Source organism: Typopeltis vanoorti, chromosome 2 (assembly GCF_054136105.1).
Source record: "Typopeltis vanoorti isolate ZY-2024b chromosome 2, IOZ_Tvanoo_1.0, whole genome shotgun sequence".
Classification (NCBI taxonomy): Eukaryota; Metazoa; Arthropoda; class Arachnida; order Uropygi; family Thelyphonidae; genus Typopeltis; species Typopeltis vanoorti.
In genome coordinates, this window is record NC_143550.1 from 54424848 (window position 1) to 54445924 (window position 21077).

Below are 21077 nucleotides of genomic sequence, written 5' to 3' on the forward strand. Positions count from 1 at the left end.
ATAACTGCCTACAGACTAACTACGAGTGACAACGAACATGCTTATCCCAACTGCTTCTAGAACCTTCAAGGTCATTCACAGTGCTAGTACATCCCACTGCTACGCGTACACGATTCACAGCACACCTTGTCTCGTTATTTAATAGCCACACCCCGTACATACATCAGCACTATCAGGTTCCTGATATGAACCATCAAGGAGGTGTAATGATACTTTGACAGCACCATATGAAAATCATGGTACTTGATGCTATTATCAAGCACCTACTTTACTAATCATTCCATTTTAGGACTACACCACTTGAGATTAGTTCTTGCACATTCCTAAATGCCATGTCACGTTCCTTCCTGTAACTGCTGCTGAAGTGAGCAAAATATAGCTTCGTTTTTAATACGATTCTGCCACCGATGCCATCTGTTTCTCCTCTAATTTTTCTCAGAATTCTCAATATCCATGGTCTCTAGTCTTTGATCAACTGTTACTTCTAACTCATCTATCGGGAATAGTTAAAGGAAATAGACTAAGTGCAAATCCACCTAAATGAGAATTGCTTGCACATAAACCCAATATGTTTATCTCTATATAACCTATTTAAGATTCTCCCCATCCCACCAACCTATATAGCAAAGATATCACAGGAGTTATAGGTAGTATATAACTCACATTATATCATAGCATCACATACCACTGGAAGTTTTTTTTCCTTTTTTTAAATAAAATCCTGCTAGTGAGTTATGACCTGATAAATTTTCAGTCTTAATCCATATGCTCTGGTTTTTTGTAATACTGCACTTGCTGTTTTATAGAACAAAAATTCAGTAATTTAGCATTACTAATGCTAAATGATGAAATGTTTCTTGATTGAAAATTAAAATAAGTTTAATAACAATAATAATCAAATAAAGTGCATAAAGTAATTAATAATAATCAAATTAATAATAGGGGTTCTAGAACTTCAAGCTAAGTGGAACTGAAGATAGGCACTGTTATATCTTGTGTACATCGTTCCTTATTGTCCTTTATAAATCTTATCTAGAGTTCTTTAGTCTTTCTACCAATTGTTCTGCTGTTCCTATTCCAGCCGCTAAATTACAATGCTTAATCTTAGTTAGAGCTGATTTTTCTTTCAGACACCGTTCTTTCTGATGGATCACGTGTACTATTCTTGCAGACAGAGAGAATGCTCTCGGCGAGAGCCAAATTTCTCTATTGTTACAGATCTGGATTTAGCTCCTTTTTGGAATCAAGAAAAATTTATTTGTTAATACAGCTGTGCCATCTTGATTCCTATACGAAAGGGATATTCCTGTCAGAGAGTTAAAATGCAGATAATTACACAGCCTTAGAATCTATTATTTATTTATACCCCCCTATTAGTTTATTCCTTAATCAGCAGTCATAACCAAATTTTCTCTCCCCCCCCCCTGCACTTGAATTCATACAGGTTCTAAATTTAGAAAGCGGTAGATTAGCATGAGAAATCAGGCAAGTTTCTTAGGTATAGAAAGCAAAACATTTATTTTGCACTAAGTATTGTACACAGAGATCAAAACTTTGCTTTAGACATGACTTATTCATGAAAGAAAATCCCAGGTTCTCAGACAATCTATCTAATTGTAACTAAATAGTCATTTAAATTATTTTTTAACAGATCAATTAATCCAATTCTCATAAGCTCAACACAGCTATATAAATTAACAACATTTCAATTCCCCAGATTAGACTACAATATATCAAAATTCTATCATGGGCATAATTCAATAACAATGAACTTCTAAAATTACATTTAGCCTCTAAGTAAAACACTATAGTCCAGACAGTTATAAAAGGTCCTATCACATATAAGGTTAGCACTTTCACTCGCTCTAGTCCTGCTCTCAGCATGAAAGACAAAAGTTTCTACTTCACCAACCACGTGGGCTTAACATCAATCTTTGTTGTTTCCTTCTGGTTAGGTTCCTAGGTCTGCTACCTGTATTTTCTTCTGACTTCTTACCACCAGTAATTATGATCATGAATCACCGCTATTCCTATAACTTTAAGGGCACTGCTTCGACAGACAGGTACGTATGACTCAGCATAAGGCTGCGGTCTCCGTGGCTGCATGGCTTTGCCTCTGCTACGCTTGAAACGGATCGCTACCCGACTTTGTAGCTGTCATTGACCATCCTTCTAGTTGTCGCCACGAACTGCTTCCATTGGAACCCAATGCTGAGAGAGAGACACCACGAAGAACAGAGGACTGAGAGAGGGCTATATTCGCTGGCAAATCCTTATATATCCCCTTGTCCGCTCTCCCAACTACGTCACTGGTTGCTCACGACACCTAACTCTTTTTTGCACACTCCCCTACGCTTCTCCCCAATATGCTCCCCATCACATGGGTGCCGTACATGTGTCTCGGACTTCGCATTGTGATGCTTCCACGGTTATGTTCAAAAGCTGATTAGGCCAAAGTGGATTTGGCTTAAACTTTCTCCTTCGAAAGTAACCTTCACTAAGACCTTTTAGACTCTGGTATGTTAATTATAAGACAGTTTACAATTTATCACTTACAAAATTCCATTAATAAAATATTAATACATTAAAGTTTTCACTTACACCTTATGTACAAGCATTTCCTTTTTATAGAGTTTTTAGATCCTAGTTAAATCTCGAATGCAATGCTCACTAACAAATTGAACCTTTCATTCCAGATTTAACAGGCACCATCTATATATATATATATATATATATATATGAATTATATGAAGGAATAGATGTGAGATTATCAAAAATTCTTAGAAAAAAAATCCCTCATCCATTATTTTGAAACAGGTTTTTACTGTATTTCCTGCTACAGTAAAACTTTAACTTTCCAATTGTGTAGTGCAGTGGTGGTGTGGGGGAATGCAATTTGTTCCTTACCATAGTAATTTACCACAGCACCTATAATACCAAAACTGTAAATCATCAGATATTTCTCTGTAACAACATATCTGTTTATTCATGCCTATTTTTCCTTCATTGTGCCAGTCATATGCAAATGGAATGCAGGCTAAAATGATTACTTACACCTTCATCAAATATAGAATCTCTTAATTATCTGTTGTTATATTTCCTGAAAGCAGAAAATCTTTCCCCCTTCTAGACAGAATTTGTTCCTCTGGAACCAAACATAACAATATATGTGTCCACCAGATGCATAAACCAGGAAAACGAAATGTTCTGTCACCTTGTCCCATGGGGGAAGTACCATATGATACAATTTGCATGGTGTCCAGCATGATTATAACCATCCACAGATGAAAATATATCAAAAATATATGCTCCATATACTTATTTCTATAATTATCTAAGGATTATATTGACTCCAATAAACACTTCGCACCAATGTAATCATGGATGTATATACATGTCCAGGCCATTATGGTGGTTAACACTTCCTTGTCCCATACAGGTCTTGAGAAATTATGCAAATACTACTTGCCAAGCAAAAAAATGTACTCACCTAAGATGACTATTTTTTTTTAATGATGTCTAAAAAAGTCAATAAGAGTTCCCATAAAGTGATGTGGAGCTGTATCTTTGCTTTTTAAAGTTAAAAAGATTTTGTATTTTATTTTGTCCAGTCTGCAGCTACTTGCAGCTGGTAAAATCTAACAGATTTTAACAAATATGCTCGCCAAAGGCAAGCATATTTGTTAAGTTCCGCAAATATATATATGATTAAATTAAAACAATATATAAACTTTATATTTACTTTCCGGAAACAAGTTATTGCTTTTAATAGTTACACCATGACAAAAATTTACAGCATATCAAACTAAATGTTAGAAAAATATACATCACAAGGAAATAAGAATATTTATAATACTTACATTCATTTATTTCCATTCCTGATTGGCCTGATGCAGTCTTGGTAGGATCTGGTTTATCATCTTCTTGGCTCTTATCTGTAAGGGGAAAAAGATATATATATATATAATAAAAAAGGTTTAATGACTATTACCGAGAGATAAAAAGATGACAAGATATATTTAAAAAAGATACTACTAGTTTCGTTACATGAACATCCTCAGGTATCACAATCAAAGAAGTATATAAAAAATTACAGAGACTTAAAATTGTACTAACAGAACAAGTATAAAAAGACAGTAGCATGTTTGAAAAAATGCAAGTACGAGTTCCAAACAAACGAATACTACGCACAGTCGCGAGTGCGCCAGTACTGAACAGAAGCAACGTGTGCGTCAGAGAGATTGTAACTCAGGCTGTTGTTGATATGAGAGGAATCTAGAGAAATTTCCCTAGATTCAACAATCTTTCTTTCGAGTTCATCGTAGCACACATGGATGTTAGAAGTTTGAGTCCAGTTTACAATGTGCTGGCGGCCTTCGTCTGAGTTAGCTGAAAAGAGAACGTGGCTAGAGAGAGCGCTAGCTCTAGTCCTGTTATAGGAGATATCTCTACGGTGTTCATCCAAACGTAGAAGGACGGATTTAGCAGTCTGTCCATAGTATGGCTTTCCGCAATCACACAAAATCTTGTACACTCCTGGAAACTGAGTAGGAAGATGTTTCTGTTTATGTTTGCTAAGTAATGAAAGAAGTTTTGGAAGCGTCGCGAAGCACGTTTTGAAGTTGAATTTCTTGAGAATCTTGGCCAGTTTTGGTGAAAGAGAGCTGATATTGTGTAGTTCCGTCGTAGGGTCATTAGCAATTTCTGAGTAGGTATCACTATTTAAAAGTTCCAAGATTTTATTATGGTAATCAGACTTGTTTAAGATGACAGTTGCATTCCCTTTGTCTGCCGGAAGGATAACTATGTTACTATTATCTTTCAAGGACTTGATAGCTTTCCTTTCAGAGTAAGAAATGTTGTCAGGTGGAGGTCTAGCTTTATTTATAGAGAAAATTGCTTCCATACGGAGGAGGTTAGCTTCTTTGTTTGGTAATAAAGAAGCTGCCTTTTCTATCTTTGTTAAGAGATGTTCTCTAGGGATGGATGTAGGAGCAGTGACAAAGTTGAGACCTTTAGCAAGTATGCTTTCTTCTGCCAAAGATAATTGATGGGAATCAATTATTTAGGAGAAATCAATTTATAGGAGAAAAGAATATCTCCTATAAATTCTTTCAGCTCTAGCTGAAAGAATTTATAGGAGAGCAAAACTAGATCTTTTATCGGAATGCATTCGTGATACCAAACGTTGTCTTGCTGCTTATTTTTCTAAGAAGACCTATCACGAAACACGTTTTTCTCATTCTCTAGACAGTTCATCTTGGAACCATTTAAAAGAAATTAGCACACTTAAAGCTTCTAAAATACAGAATTTAAATAAAATAAAACTCATTAGAAAATATGATTCTCTTAAATATAATCAGGATAGCAAAACTTCTCATTTTGACTCTACCTATCTAAAAAAAGTTGTCATCAATAAGTCTTACCATCAATTATCTTTGGCAGAAGAAAGCATACTTGCTAAAGGTCTCAACTTTGTCACTGGTCCTATAATTTTTTATATACTTCTTTGATTGTGATACCTGAGTATGTTCATGCAACGAAACTAGTAAACTAGTAGTATATTTTTTAAATATATCTTGTCATCTTTTTATCTCTCAGTAACAGTCATTAAACCTTTTTTATAATATTCCAACCGAGTAAAAATGAATTTTGAAAAAAAAAAAAAAAAAAAATATATATATATATATATATATATATATATATTTTATTATTATTTTTTTATTTATTTCATACTATTCATACATGTTACCCAACTGGAGTGATTTTGAATTTATTAATTTTTTTATTTATTTATTTGGGGGGGGGGGGGGGGATTACAATCTAGCCAGCAGTAAATGTAGCACTGCCTATCACAGAACTGGTCTAATTCTTGTATCCATTCTCTGTGCTTGTACACAATGTTCTGTTGCACATTACTCGAACTATATTTAACTGTGTGCTGATAATGCCAAATGAAGGACATACTGACATTTGCTTCATTTAACATTTTTGTAATACAAAAACGGCTCTTGAGGATTATCAATTTTCCAATCATGCTGTGCCAAATCAATGTGCAACAACATATGTAGGAAAATGGATCATCTGGCAATTGAGATATTAATGGCCTTTTCAAAGTAAAGTGCTTTGAGCAGCACAGGGCAATCCTGGAACAAGTGCTGGCCAAAATATATCTTGGAAGTCTTAAAACATTGTAACTTCTAATTCTAAAATAAGCATTTAACATAACATTTTACAAGGCTGTCATCCTGAAAAACCCTAAAGAAATCAGGGCACTGTACTACTCATCAGAATAAACTTCAATGCCTGGGTAAACATTGAACATTCTAGATAAAGATAAAAAGAGGGTACTATAAATTCCAAATTAGTTTTGCAGAGGTTAGAAGACAAAAAAAATGAGAAATCCTCTTATGAAATATATTAGGCCTAATATTTTTGAATTTTAAATTTAACTTATAAAGTTAATATTTATTTTTAAATATTATATCAGTTAAAGCTTATACTTTAAAGGATATTTACTCACATCCTTACAGACATATCTGCTTTAGAAAGTTTAACTTTCTAAGTTAGCAGCAAAAAAGTTCGCTGCAGTTTTCTTTCTGTGGAAAATATTTCTGCCAAAGATGAGAGCAGAGCTATCTGCCATAGAGGGCATCATTATTTGACAACTTCGGTATCAAAGTATTTCTCTTGGTGTTGGGAACACCAAGAAAGACATAAACTGATAACCTCCTAGCTGAAAGGAAGTATTTGAGCATATTTCTAAATATACAATTGTCTGAAGTAAATTAATTAAAAAGAAATCAAGGAACAATATGCCTGATATGCATGAACATGTATGAAGTAACATGCTAATTCACTGTACATATATTTCTTGGTTGATCATAAACCAGTTTTGAATGCTAAAATTTTATATGAACTCTATATTGCCAAGGCATGATACCATGCAGTGCTCATTTCCCTATGCTCCAAATTAGCCTTCTTGTACAACAATATTATCAATAAAATACTTCATTCTAGAAGAGTTCATAATGGAGATTAAACAATGGAGGTATGACATTATTCTATACTATGAAACAAAAAATATGCTTAAAAAGTATAACACACACTCATGCATATTAAAGCTTACCATATTCTGAAATGGTAAGCTTTCAAGCTTACCATTTCAGAATATGGTAAGCTTTTAAGCTTACCTGGAAGTGCTATCTTTCATGAAATAAGCCTTCTTCTCCTGTATAAACATATATGATAATGTACACTCTTTGTCCAAAAAGAAACCGAACTTTTGATAGAAAATAACTTCTCTCAGTCAAGTTTTTGGACCTTTTCGCCGTCCTCAAGCATCTCACAATCACTTTGAAATATAAACCACTTGTAAACTTGAGCATGTGATAAGCATTCATCACTGTATGCTTTTTGAAGCATTTCATGCATTTCAGTAAAACTTTTACCAAGTTTAACACAAAAGGCAATTGCAGTTCTCTGTTTGAAACTCATTTTCCGACCGTTCATCAAAACACACTGTCACTCTTGGCACTATAACTCAGCTTCTAATGAAACATGTCATAAACAGTTGATACTAATGAAGGTTGCCGCTTCCAACAACAAAAAGATACAACAGGTGGCGTCACTAGTTTCTTCTATTTTTGAAAAGTTCGGTTTCTTTTTGGACAGAGGGTGTATAACGAAATGAATAGTAAAAAAAAATGGTTTTCAATACTTACATTCTGTTACTTCAGAATGCCTTGCATTTTTATTAAACTTTGATTTGGCTTCTCCTTGATGCTTGCCCTTTCCAAATTGTCTTCCTTTTCTACCTAAAAAGCACATGAAACATTTTTCTGTGATAAAACTTATTTCTTATTCAGAAATTAGAATTTCTACAAATGTGAAACAAATCACAGCTACGATGTGATTTTCTCATTTCATTTCATGCATACATAAAAAACAATTAACAAACCTTTCTTTTGTTGGGCTTTGTTTCTCATCTGATCTTTTGTTTTAAATAACCTTTTCCAATAAGCTTCTTCCTCTTCACCTTGAAAGATAAAAATATCATCATCATCATCAATTTCCTGATATGTACCCTCATGGGATATTCAAGCTACTGTGACAGCAATACATGATTAAATTTATATTATTCATCTCCTATGAACAATTTTCCTCCAATTGAAAATATGAAATCCAGATGAAAATATGATGCTATGATTTCTTATGTCTGTGCTATGTTTTTAAACGATAAAGATGAAACCATAATTTTGATAATTGCAAATCGTTGCACAGTTTTTATATAAAATTGCATGTATATCATTAAAACAGCATAAACATGTAGATTGCATTGTAATCTGGCTATTTATCTTGATATATGTTGACTGAGCTGTCAGTGATTGCAACTCAGTCAGAGAGAGAGAGAGGGAGGAGATGAAACTGGATTTCATTCCTAGACAAGTGAATCATTAAACAATTAACAGAAAAGATGGTACTGTACTTTCCAGATTAACAGATATCAGGTGTTAAATAGTAAAAAATCTCAAATCAAACTTGAGTTCAAATTTCATAGTAAAAATTATTCCAGTTTTGCTTTATTTATATAATGTCCATTATATTGATAAAACAAAATTTTATATCGAAAAAATATAAAATGACATTTAGAATGAATTACAATATAACACAAAAATTTGCCTTTATGCAAACATAGACAATTTTAATATTACTTGTATTTACTTGAATATAAAACTGATAAGCAATGTTCCCTCTTATTTTTTCTGGCCAATGTACACAAGTTTCCAGTCTCAAGATTCAATGTGTGCAGTAGCCTCTGCTCACAACACAGAAAGTCACAAACCACTAACTCTTAATTTAATATACCTAAAATTGGCAACAGAATCTTCGTTAAAAGATCCTATATATCACATTAATTATTTCTATAAAAGCAACCTAAATGCTTACTCCTTCAACTACTTAAATACTGCTCCTGTTTCACATTTCAACATATTTGTCCAATCATTCAAATTTAAACAAATTTGCTACTCTTTAACAGTGTATCTGTCAATTTAACTTTGACAGTACTATTTTGAGAGTTTAATGCACTAAAACTGCTAACGTAATATTTCTCATATTAATGTTGCCCTTTTTTTTTTCATCTAGCTATAACCGTCAAAACTGCAAGTACTAAATTCATTTACTTAAATTGGCACAGATACAAAAATCCATCACCATATGCATGAGCTCAAGTGAATGTACTGTCTAGATCAGGGATTGATAACCTGTGACCCATGAAAACATTTGAGGTGGCCGGATGAAATTTGTATTCGAAAACTATAAATTGTTAAAAATAAAAAAGCAAGTAAGTTAATTAGTTTTTGTGTTTTTATTTATATTTAATTCATATACTTGTGACAATTTATATATAAATGTGTGATTTAAATGTTTATTTGTGTTTGCAATAGTTCGTTCCTATCTTGTATTTTTTTCATATTCATTTATAAGAAGAATGATGGTTTTGCTTTGCTGTAATGCTTCATACTTCGTTTAAACCCCTGTTTTGTTTTGTTTTTATTCACCCACCCTCATATGACCTCCACATTAAGTGGTGAACATATAAATTGCAAAATTGACTTGTGGTGAAAAAAGGTTGCCGACTCCTGGTCTAGACAATAGACACTCTAAACAAATATACCTCTGCAACTTGTTGATGTCTGTCTAAGCTTGCCAACATATCACAGGTTAAAAGAAATTAGAGTGTTATTAAGTTAGAATAGATTAGAGTAATATGGAAGCAAAGACAGTGGAGAAATTAATACATAAAGTAAGTAACAAGTATGATTTATCATATAATTTGTTTTGATACCAAAAATTGTTGACCACAAATTAAAAAGCCCCTGAAAGCAAAAATTTTTGTTTGCAGTTACTAAGCATGTGGCTCAGCTTAGAAGGAACATTGCTGACAGCCACGTTTTTCCATTATCACCTATCAGAAGTCAGTGTTTCACATTAAATTACTTCAGGACCGATACTCTCAGGAATGTAATGCAACCTTACATTCTGTAACACACATGTAAAAATGTCACTCCCCACCGAAATAGCTTTCTCATGCGCCTTAATTACATAACAAGGAAAAGGGAGAAGGCAAGCAAACAGTCACTCTGGGCACCATATTTGGTTTTGCATTCAAAGTGGCTTTGAGGACTGAATTTTGATTTAGATGCTCATTTGTCATTGTAGAAAGAACGGAATGCAAGATTTTGATCGATGCCTGAAGTTACTGCAAGATGTTTTACAAATGTATGAACAGTGCAAACTCAATCTGATATGCATTGTATATTGTTTAAGGAAATTAATAAAGTATTTGTTAAAATATAAAATTACTAATGATCCTACATTTCACCAAAGTCAAATCGGCATCATCAGCGATTAATACACTTGTATTAGGCATGTGCATGCAGACACACTTCAGAAACAAAGATGAACAAAAACCAGAGATACGGAAAGGCCTAAAGTCCTACACCTGCACTACCTATTGGCTTCAGTTAGGTGTTCTTGGTCATTGGGCTGACTGTCTGTGGATAAGGGTTTCCCATTTGAGGGGAATCTGATACAACCATATTTGTTTGGGTTAGGATAGTTGGTGAGAGCTGTAGTTGATCCAAGGAAAAGCCTCTCAAACTTGAATTTGCTTTGGTGGAGTAAGGTGGCTTTTTTTTTTCCAACAGATCCTGTGCCAGGTATCCAGGGCATGGTCAGCCAATCCTGAGCAGCCTAAGTGGTGGAATCAGATGTAATCCTGGTGTTCTGATATACGGATGTTGGCTGTCCTACCTGTTTGCCCATAATAAGAAAGATTGTAGCTTCAGGATACCTGGTAAATTCCAGAGGTTGTAGCTGGTCTTTTGGGAGGCAGATAAGGACTGTTAGCTTTTTGTGCAGTTTATAGATGATCACAAGATTGTGTTTTTTTTAATATCTTGGCCACGTTTTCGAAGTAAGGTAGAAAAAATCCACCTTACTTCACCAAAGCAAATTCAAGTTCAAAAAGCTTTTCCTCATATCAGCTGTAGCTGTCACCAACTATCCTAACCTAAAAAATATGGTTGTATCAGACCCCCCCCCCGCCTCTCATATGGGAAACCCTCATCCGAAAGCCAGTCAGCCCAACGATTAAGAACAGCCAACAGGCAGCACAATTGTAGGACTTCAGGCCTTCCTGTATTTCTCCGGTTTTTTCATCTTTGTTACTGAGGTGTGCCTGTGTGCACCTGTCTAATACACAATACCAGACTAAGATAATTTCACGTCCCAGGCAGACTCTGTGTGTGATGTCCCTAAGTTTTTTTTTATACTTAAGTACTTTCTAATTGTAAGTATAAGTATTTTTTTCAAATTATTAATAATTTCATAACTTCAATATTTCTACTTATCATTTTTATTCACTCAGATATACTACACAAAAAAAAGAAACAAATGATTACAAAAATTAATGATTTTACACTGTAATTTTAATTTAATCAGTTATAATTTACATATATTTTTTTCTTGATTTTAAATCTGCGAAAGCTTTTATCCTTTCACTAATGTATATTTTCTGAGCAAAAGCATTTCCAGTAGATAACAAGGCTAAAGAATTTAATCTCTCAGTCCCCATTGTCAATCGCAAATATGTTTTGATAAGTTTTAATTTGATAAAAACTTCTTTCAGCTGTGGCTACCGTTATAGGAATTGTCAGCAAAATTCTCAATGGGACCCATGTATTTATAATTATATTCTGCAAATTGCTTGCTTTTAAAAATTGTAAAGTTTCTAATGGCAAATTGATGTTTTCCAGAATAAAGTGTTTAGAGATTTAATTTCTTCAAAGAGTTCGTTCCTGTCAATGCCATTACTATTTTCATCATTAAGAATTGAATACAAATCCATAGAATGTTTTCTTAATTCATTTAAATTGCCTATTTTAGGTTTTTATTATCAGTCATTATTTTTGGAAGGAGTGCAGGCTCTAAGGTCTAGTGCAGCCTTAGTTTCGGTGCCTGGTCAGCCCATCCCTTAATCTGGCACTGTTAATACGAGTAAATTAATCCCTGATGATGCCTATTTGACTTTGGCAAAATATAGGATAATAACTGAATAATTTTATTTATTAACAAATACATAGTTAATTTCCTTAAACAATATTTGAAGCCTAAATACTAGGATTCCAATCTGATATGCATACAGCAAAATATTAAAATCTGCAAAACAAGCATTCATTCTTTTAATAAGAAAGCATATTGAGTTTTACTTTGGATGTGAAGTGGAAATAAAGACTAAGACCTGAGTTTTCCCAAATATGTTACAGCAGGTGTACACAATGTTTAAGAAGATAGTTAAAATGTACACATTTGTGAACTATTTGCTTTTCTAATGATATGGAGAGAGCCTAAAGACCATGCAAGCAATTGTTACTGTTATTCAAAGATATCTGGCTTTTCTGTGAAGTCAAAACAATACAGTGTAAAATAAGCAAACCTGCCACCAGCCATGAGAAATGGACTATGGAGATGAAGAAAACTACTGATGGACCTGAAGTGCACCATTGTGCTCTCATGAACCCAAATCTATATTTCAAATGTCAGCTATATAGCCATCTCACTTCATAACTCAAGCAGAGTTGATCTTGTCAGAGTGGTCTGAATCTTACCAAAACAAAGGCCAAAATCTTGAGGTCTAGACTACAAAGAGTCCCCTCTAAAGAGCCTGAAAATACATCTATTTTTTGGAAGCATCAACAAAATTTCAATTTCTTCTCTCCCCATGAGTGTATTCTTGTTTTATGCAACAAAGAACATTAAGAAATTTACAAAGCAATGGGGAAAATGCATGATCCTAACGAATGGTTAGATGCATCAAAGCTTACTTTGAAGGGTTGAGTTGTTTGCAAATTACAGCCAGAAGCAATTAAAAGCAATATTAGTTTCATGGTTAACTCAAGTTGTCCGGTCTTCATGTGCTGCACAAGATTTGAACCCAGGTCTTTCCAACCAAAATGATATTGTCATTAATGACCATGCTGATTTCCCTTTATTACAGTAGTATATGCTATCCATATGGAGGAGTCCTCTAAAAACATGGCTATGCTTTTTAAATACACATTAATTAATTAAGGTGGTACATTTGCAGTAACTTCAAAGTGATAGCAGTTAAAAGATATAGCTAAGCTTTACAAATACTGTTGCTTTTTTTATGTAACTGGAATAGCTGATCCAAAGAGTATTACAAGATAGTTAAACAACAGGAGAGAAAGCATCCTTCCCTCGTAAAGCAGAGAAAAAAAGTTCTCTTGCCACCACTCTATATTAAAAACACATTTGATAATTTTCATTAGATTTAAATAATGATAAGTCTAAGTACTATCACTATATATACTAGTTCTCTATCAACATGGAAATGGGAACTGAGATTTGGACTAGGGAACTTTATTTCTTATGCAAGTGCTGAATGTTAGTTTCCTGTAATCATTGTATCCACTGCTGCCTTTTTTTTTTAATTTTTTTTTTATTTTTTAATAGCTGACATGAGTGGTACAGTGGGACCAGCTGCAGCTTTCACTACTCTTAGCACACTATGCATTCTGCCTCCCTAGAGCTGATATCAACTGTATATGTTGTCTAGTTGTTGAACCATTCTCAATACATATACTCTAGACAAGGGTAACTGAAAATACCTGCAGAATGACAGTTTCTACTATACCTTCACACATCTGGTATTGCCTAGTGTACACTTGTGGTTGCCTCACTGTCAATTTCATGTTAAATGACATACATGCACAATCCTCAGTATCGTTTACTTCATACAGCCTGGAATGAACAAGCGCTCCTCTCTCACAGTTAATATATTGACAACTGATATATTTCAACTTCTAAATACTGTTGTTCTTAGAGTTGAAACAACTCAGTAAGAAAGAAGAATTTACATTTATCACATAATTACTTAAAATAAACTAAACTAATATAACCTGCCATACAAATTTATAGTATACAAGGTCATGAAGTAACATTCTGAAATATTTACACTGTTTTGTACTTAAAAATCAGACCTTGGAGAATAAATTGCCAGCCTGGTTTGCCGAGTGGTTAGTGTATCTGTTCTCCAGCCAAAAGGCTGTGGGTTCGAATCCCACTGTGGGCATGGATGTTTGTGATCATCTGTGAAAATACTAGTGGTGGTGATCAGTGGAAAATAGCATTAGTGTAGACGATGAAGGTAGTTGTGGATGGTGGAGACTGAGAGCTGTAGAGTAGGTGCCCTCACTCGATGAGTCTTTGGACTCCTTGGAGGTGTTATGTAATAAAAATAGTAATAATAATAATAATAAAGTAACCAAAGTTCTTCCTGCTGTTTACTTTCAATTAACATGAAAAATGTCATGACTTCTAGTACAAGACAAGTGTAAAAAGGGACTACATGAAAAAAATAAAAAAAAAAAAGAATAATAAAAATGAATAAAAAGAAAATGGAAGGGATATAGGTAAAGGGATAAAGAGAGAGAAACGAAGCATACATTCAATAAACAATACTATGCTGACTGTCACGTTATATATAATGCAGAAGTCGGCAAAATGCATGAATCGGTGGCATGCCAGGCCAGCAAATGCTTTCCTCAACATGCTAAAATGTACCCACCTGAGATAAAAGTAAGAGTCTCAACTTCAGTAGTCTCAAAACAATATTTTGTGCAAGATAAATTTCACAAAATATAGTTTTTTTTATGTATTATTTATTTAGATTTTAATTAGATTTTCATAATATTTTTATTTGTATACAGTGAAAGTAATATTTTATTGATCGGTGAGCTTCCTAACTTCTGAAATAGGATACTTTAGGCAGAAAGGGCACCATTTTTAAGAATGCTTATTCTAAGAACCATTCACTATTTTTCTGCACACTTAGACACCCATCCAGATGTGAGGATGAGGTGTTTCAGTATTGAATACACTTATATTTTGAAAATGACTCCATATTCCCTGCATAGGAAAGATATGTTGTATGCTGTTATTGTTTACTACAAAGGTAGTTTAAGATCATAGGTGCACTGAAAAGTATGCCTATGATCCTGCTCTAGAGACCAAACATGGAAGCCACTCAAGCCTACAATAAGCTGTGCTGTGGTTTCACATCTGACAACAAAATTCATCTCTCACCTAAAAACAATTAAAACATTCATGCCCATTGAGAGTTTCGAATCCACAGCTCATTGGTGGGAGAGTCTGCTATCTAGTCAGAAATGACATATTTCTGATTACAGCTTATTTTTGAGCAGTTCACAAGAGAAGTAATTAATTACGTATTTCCATTAGGGAGTGAGTATGCATCTATATATATATATATATATATATATATATATATATATATATATATATATATATTTTTTTTTTTTTTTTTTTTTTTTTTCAGTAAAGACTATAAAATTTTAAATTTCTTATTGTCATAAAATACTGGTATTGGAGTAAAAGGTAAATACTAGTAATGCAGCCACAGATGGTAATTTAGCTTATGCTGATTTACATGGTGAATAGGATTTTATGTAATTTTATTATCATATTCTTTAAGATAATTACTCAGAAGTGTACCTATAATCTTAAACTAGCTCTGCAAACAACAGCAGCATACAAGATGTTCTTTCTTATGCAGGAAAAGTACTGTCACTTTTAAAATACACATGTATTCAATAACTGAAGCGCCTCGCCTTCTGAATTAGTTCAGAGGAAAAATATATATCACAACTGGATGGGTGTCTAGATGCGCAGAACAGAAAAATAGTGACCGGTTAGAAGAATAAATATTCTTAAATATTGCACCCTTCCTCTCTAACTATTCTTAAATATTTTATTCTTCTTAATAACTATTCTAAGTATAAATAGTTAGAATAGGAATATGTAAATAGTTAACTAAATATTAGTTAGAAATAATTATTATCCCTCAATATTTTTAAATATGGTGCCCTTTCTCCCTAACCACCCTGTTCCAATTTTGTAAAAATTAATATTCCATCTACAGAGCCTGTAGTATCTAAGTAAGAAAGAATGTTAATAACTTCATAAGAAATAAAAAATTTTAGAATGCTAATATAATCGAAATAATTAATAATACATAAAATATTTCTTTTTTCTTTTTTTTCATATATGGGAATAACATGACAATAGGATTTCAGATTTTCTCGAGATGAATTTTCCACGTGATTTATTTTCCTGCGATGAAGGTGTCTCTGCAATTAATTTTCCCATGATGAATTGTCCAGGCAAATCAACATACTATTTAAGTGCAATCTGCAAGAGCTGTGATGGGCCCAACCACATACATACTCTACTTTAGTAGCCACATAAGGCTAACTATTTAGATTAAACTGCGAACATTTTGGCTAACCAAACCAAACCTTAGATGTTATGATAAAAAAAGATTATATCAAATTCTGTGATCCTAGCATTTATACTTTAGAATATAGATCAGACACTCCCTCTAATATATTATTATCTGTGGAACATATAAGACTGCACAGATAAGAATTAAAAATAGGAACATCTAAGGTTCATACTGGACAACTGGGAAGTGATCTCACATAACCAAGAAATGCGAGAAAATGAAAAACTTCAACCAGTATTCAATCCAAGTGAATAGTGAGATAAAAAATCTACTGGATCTATATCACTATTGACTTGGACGATGAATGAATGAAGATGGACTGGCAATGTGAGTCTTAACCAAATTATATTCCATACAGACAAACTACATACACGTTAAGAGGCTGCAAAAATCATGAACTGGTGGTTCTAATTCCAAACACAGTTTGAAATGACAACCCTCAGTTGTGATTACGTTATAATTAATGCTATCAGACTAGTGTATTATATCCATAAATTATTCCTTAACCTGCTGACATATTTTGTGGGATGAAATCCACAAAATCCACATTTCGAAATTTCTTCCCAGTTTCTGGGAAGAAATTTTGAAAGTAATAAAATAAAAATAAATACAAATGTATTTTCATGCCTCCATAACAACCTAATAATCTCATCTTGCCAATTTCAGATACCTTATTCATGCAATAAGGTTAGCTACTCAATCTTCCTATGAAGGTTATTATAAAAAAAAATTAACAGCTTTTTGTTCTACCCACTGCAGGATGATGGCCTCTCCCATTAAAGGAGGTTTTGGGAGTAGTAGACCCAGTCACTACTACTACTACTAGGTCACCATGGGAGTAGTAGACCCAGTCCATATTGGGAGAGGACAATCACAAACATCCTTGCCTACACAGGATTTGAACCCGCAGCCTCTAGGCTGGAAAGCGGATATGCTAACCACTCGGCCAAGAAGGTTATACTAGAGTTAAATATATAACTTTGATATAATAAGACTTACCTTCTAAAACTACTACTGTAACTTCTTTTTCACCAATAACAAATGCACTTCCATCCTCACTCTGAATTTTCTCAAGTGCAGTTGTAGCACTTCCCTCTTCGGCAAATCTCACACAGGCCTAAGGAATGTTTATAATTAAAATATTAATTTAATCATTTGAACTCACCTATGCTAACAATGGTCTGATCAAAAAATGTTAAGACTGAAAGTGTGAAAATATAACTTAACCTAATATACATACAGAAACTGTGGTTAATCCCTTTCACACAAAGCTCTGCTACATATAAACCTGCTCCAGCATTTCTGCTGCAGCTGGAGTACCTTACAAATAGTTTGCTTTATTGAACTGTGTTAATATCAAATTTTTTTCACCAATCCAGTTCAACTTAGCATTGAAAAAATCAACAAAGACCTAAATGAATGAAGGAGAAGAATAGCCTACAGGCTTATGCTGATGACATCGTTATCCTTGAAGATTCACCAAGATATTATGCAAACTGAATCAATTTAATTAAGGTAAGCATGCCTATGGATCTTGTCATGAAGAAATACTAAATATGTGCATTTCAAAAACTCATCAGGACCGATCCAACTAGGTTGTTGATAATTGCACCTTTAAGTAGGTGAATAATTGAATACATATCTAGAAGACAACGAAGAATTACAATGAGAACTGAGAAGGCCAATCATGGATATTTTGCAATCTTACAATCCCTAAAATCCAGAATATTATCCAGAAATTCTAAAGAAAAATTAATCTATCTACACCTGATAATACCTGCATCCATGTTTCATAACCTATGCCTGTGAAACATGGTCAACAACAAAGAGATAATAGAAAACTTATTGCATTTGAAAGAAAAGCATTGAGAAGGGCTATCTTATTAATGAAAATACTAGACTGTATGAATGAAGACAAAGAGGAACTATGAACCTATTTCAAAGGCCCAATATTCTATCATTATATAAGAACTAAGAGAACTGAGTGGTTCTGTAATGTCTGGAGCACAGACGACCAGTTGATTAAACAAGTGCTTACAAATAAAAGCTGACAAGCAAAGATCTAAGACAAGTGGATGAACACTTTACTTCGCATGCAGCCTGAAGACAGATGGAGAAATGTGGTGATATCAAGAGCTTAATAGACCTAAATGGTCCATTAAGCTGTTGGAGAAGAATAAATTATTCACCACTGAAATTCTCTTGAAGAAAATAAACTGTCATCTGAGCCATGGTTAGAGAGTAGCACTGGGATACTGAATTCAACATCACTTTGGTTTTTATGATTGAACTATTTTTAAAATAGCAGAACCACCTGAACTTTCCTGCATGACTCATAGCATCATTACCAATTACCATCTGCATTAATTTGCTAGTTTTCATCTTATCATTAAACATTACTGTGGTCCCCCCCCCCCACCACCACCACCCAATGTATAAGATCTCAAGGTTCTTTACATCACCAAAACCTCCACATCCTCACATGAAAAAACCAGAAGTTTACAAAATTCACTGCTCTGTGGCATTTGCTATAGAGAAAGATGCATGTCTGAACATATAAGAAAGAAGACAGCATAAATTAAGATTATCCTTCTACACAACAAACACAGGCCACAAAGTAGTTTGGTAAGAAACAGAAATGCCATATGCTGATTGTAACTATTTTACAAGAAAGCTTAAAGAACCTTCAGAAATGCTCCATATCTACACACACACACACACAATGTAATAAAACCAAGTTTAATCCTACACAAAGTTTGGTCGGCTTTTATCAAAAATCTAACTACAGACCTGGGATATGATATATGACAAAAAAAAAAAAAAAATAGCATTGTTCAATACATACATAGTAATTAATAAAAATTTTCTGGTCACTTTACATATATTAATTTGAAGTTCTGATCACATCTGCTACATGTAATGAATTTGTTTCTGGTATTTCATATAAGTTTTGCATCCCTGATGATGTAAGTCCAATGACTTACGAAACTTGTCAGGGTATATTTTTTAGTTTAATAAACTTGTTTTATATTTAGAAACATGTGGTCTCAGTACCAGATATTAAATGAAAATTTTCATTTATGCAGCTAAAGAAAATAAACAAAATCATGATCATTATTTCTATCAAAGCAAATAACTTTTACCACTAGATATCCAGCCATGGTTAACAACAAAGAATTAAATAAACAATTTAGAACTAGCCTGCAATGGAATTTAATGCATAAATTAATCTGTCACAGGATGTTAAGGATAATATTAATCCATTCTTGTAGCCAAATAATGCCAACATTCACTAGAAAGTTTATGAAAATTTAACCATCACCATCAGAATTGACTCTGCCCAAAGCCCAGTGACTAATTCCAATAGTTATATTCTCAACCCTCTGGTAATTGTAAGTTTCAGTCCTGTCTGTCTGTTAATATCCTTAACAAAAAAGAAATCTTTTAGGCTCTTTATTATAATGTTTCACATATTTACTGATATACAGTAGCAAACAAATTAATCCAAACAAGCTGAATTTTCATCGTTTTTGGTTTGGTTTTTGTTTCAGTTCACTATTATTTTCGATTTTGGTTTTAGTTCCCTATTTTGGATGAGTATTTTAACTGTCTCTACGATGTTTATTAATAGTGTTATGCATTTTTAATAGCTTAAACAAGTTGACATTCAAAGTATTTTATTCATTTTGTGTAGCTATAAAACAGATACATCTCCAAGAAAGAGTTAACAAAAAATATTACTCTTTTTTAGCTCACATCCATGACTCAAAGACAAATTGCCAATGAATATGATGTTGATTTGGGTACTGTTAATGCAATTTTAAAGAGGTTTAGGAAAACAGGTACCTTTTCTCCTGACCAAACAGGAAAATGTGGGCTAAAAAGGAAAACTACGTTTACTCAAGATAGTTTCTAGTTAGGAAAAGCAAAATGAATCCAAGATTGTCTGCTATAGACTTAAACAGAACTTAGCAGCTAGTGGGATTAATGTTTCTGACATGAGTCTGTTAAAGATTGTTGGAAGCAGGAAGGACTGACCACAGACCAAAAAAGAAACTGTTTACGAAGGCTATGCAAAAAAAGAGACTCCAGTGGACCTCTTCTTTTACAAAGTTTTAAAAGTATACAAAGATTGGACTGTTGAGAAGTGGAAAAAGATCACATTCTCAGATGAGAGCCATTTCTTTGTCCAAGGAGAGGGAATACCGCATGTTCATAAATCAGTGGCTGAAAAGACTTCTTCGACCCACTTTCAACAAACTCCTAAATATATGTTCCAGGATTGTTTTACACATGACAGTCCACAATCACTTGCGCCTAATGAGAGTATAATGAAAAGCAGACAATACATAAAAATATTAGAGAAAAGAGTGGTCCCACAGATCCAGAAAGACAAAGAACTCATCTTCCAACAGGATCTCGCTCCATGTCACACTTCAAAAATCACAACATCCAGCTGCACTCCTGCTTGCATTCCCCTTGAATGCAAGCAGGAGTGCATATCTTTAAATGTCTTTTCTATCACTGTTCTGTCACTTCAGGTTTCATTCAGTAATCTTTCAAAGTAATTACTCCAGACATCTAGAATAACTTTCTCTCCTTATTATCACCTTTATCATCTCCTATTCCTTATTCCAAAATGTTCTGGAGGCTTGAAAAATCTCCAGAACATTTTGTCATCCGG

At 33.5% G+C, this 21077-nt stretch overlaps 1 protein-coding gene across 2 annotated transcripts in view; it reads right to left on the bottom strand.

Moving 5' to 3' along the window:
- La (La autoantigen-like) overlaps positions 1-21077 on the bottom strand; it is a 107852-nt gene that overhangs the window by 5696 nt on the left and 81079 nt on the right. For both annotated transcript variants that reach the window (XM_090405068.1, XM_090405075.1), the window contains 4 exons: positions 17393-17510; positions 7961-8038; positions 7725-7817; positions 3861-3935 (listed from right to left, as the gene is read on the bottom strand). In XM_090405068.1, coding sequence (XP_090261194.1) covers positions 3861-3935; positions 7725-7817; positions 7961-8038; positions 17393-17510 — 364 coding nt within the window. The remainder of the gene's footprint in view (positions 1-3860; positions 3936-7724; positions 7818-7960; positions 8039-17392; positions 17511-21077) is intronic.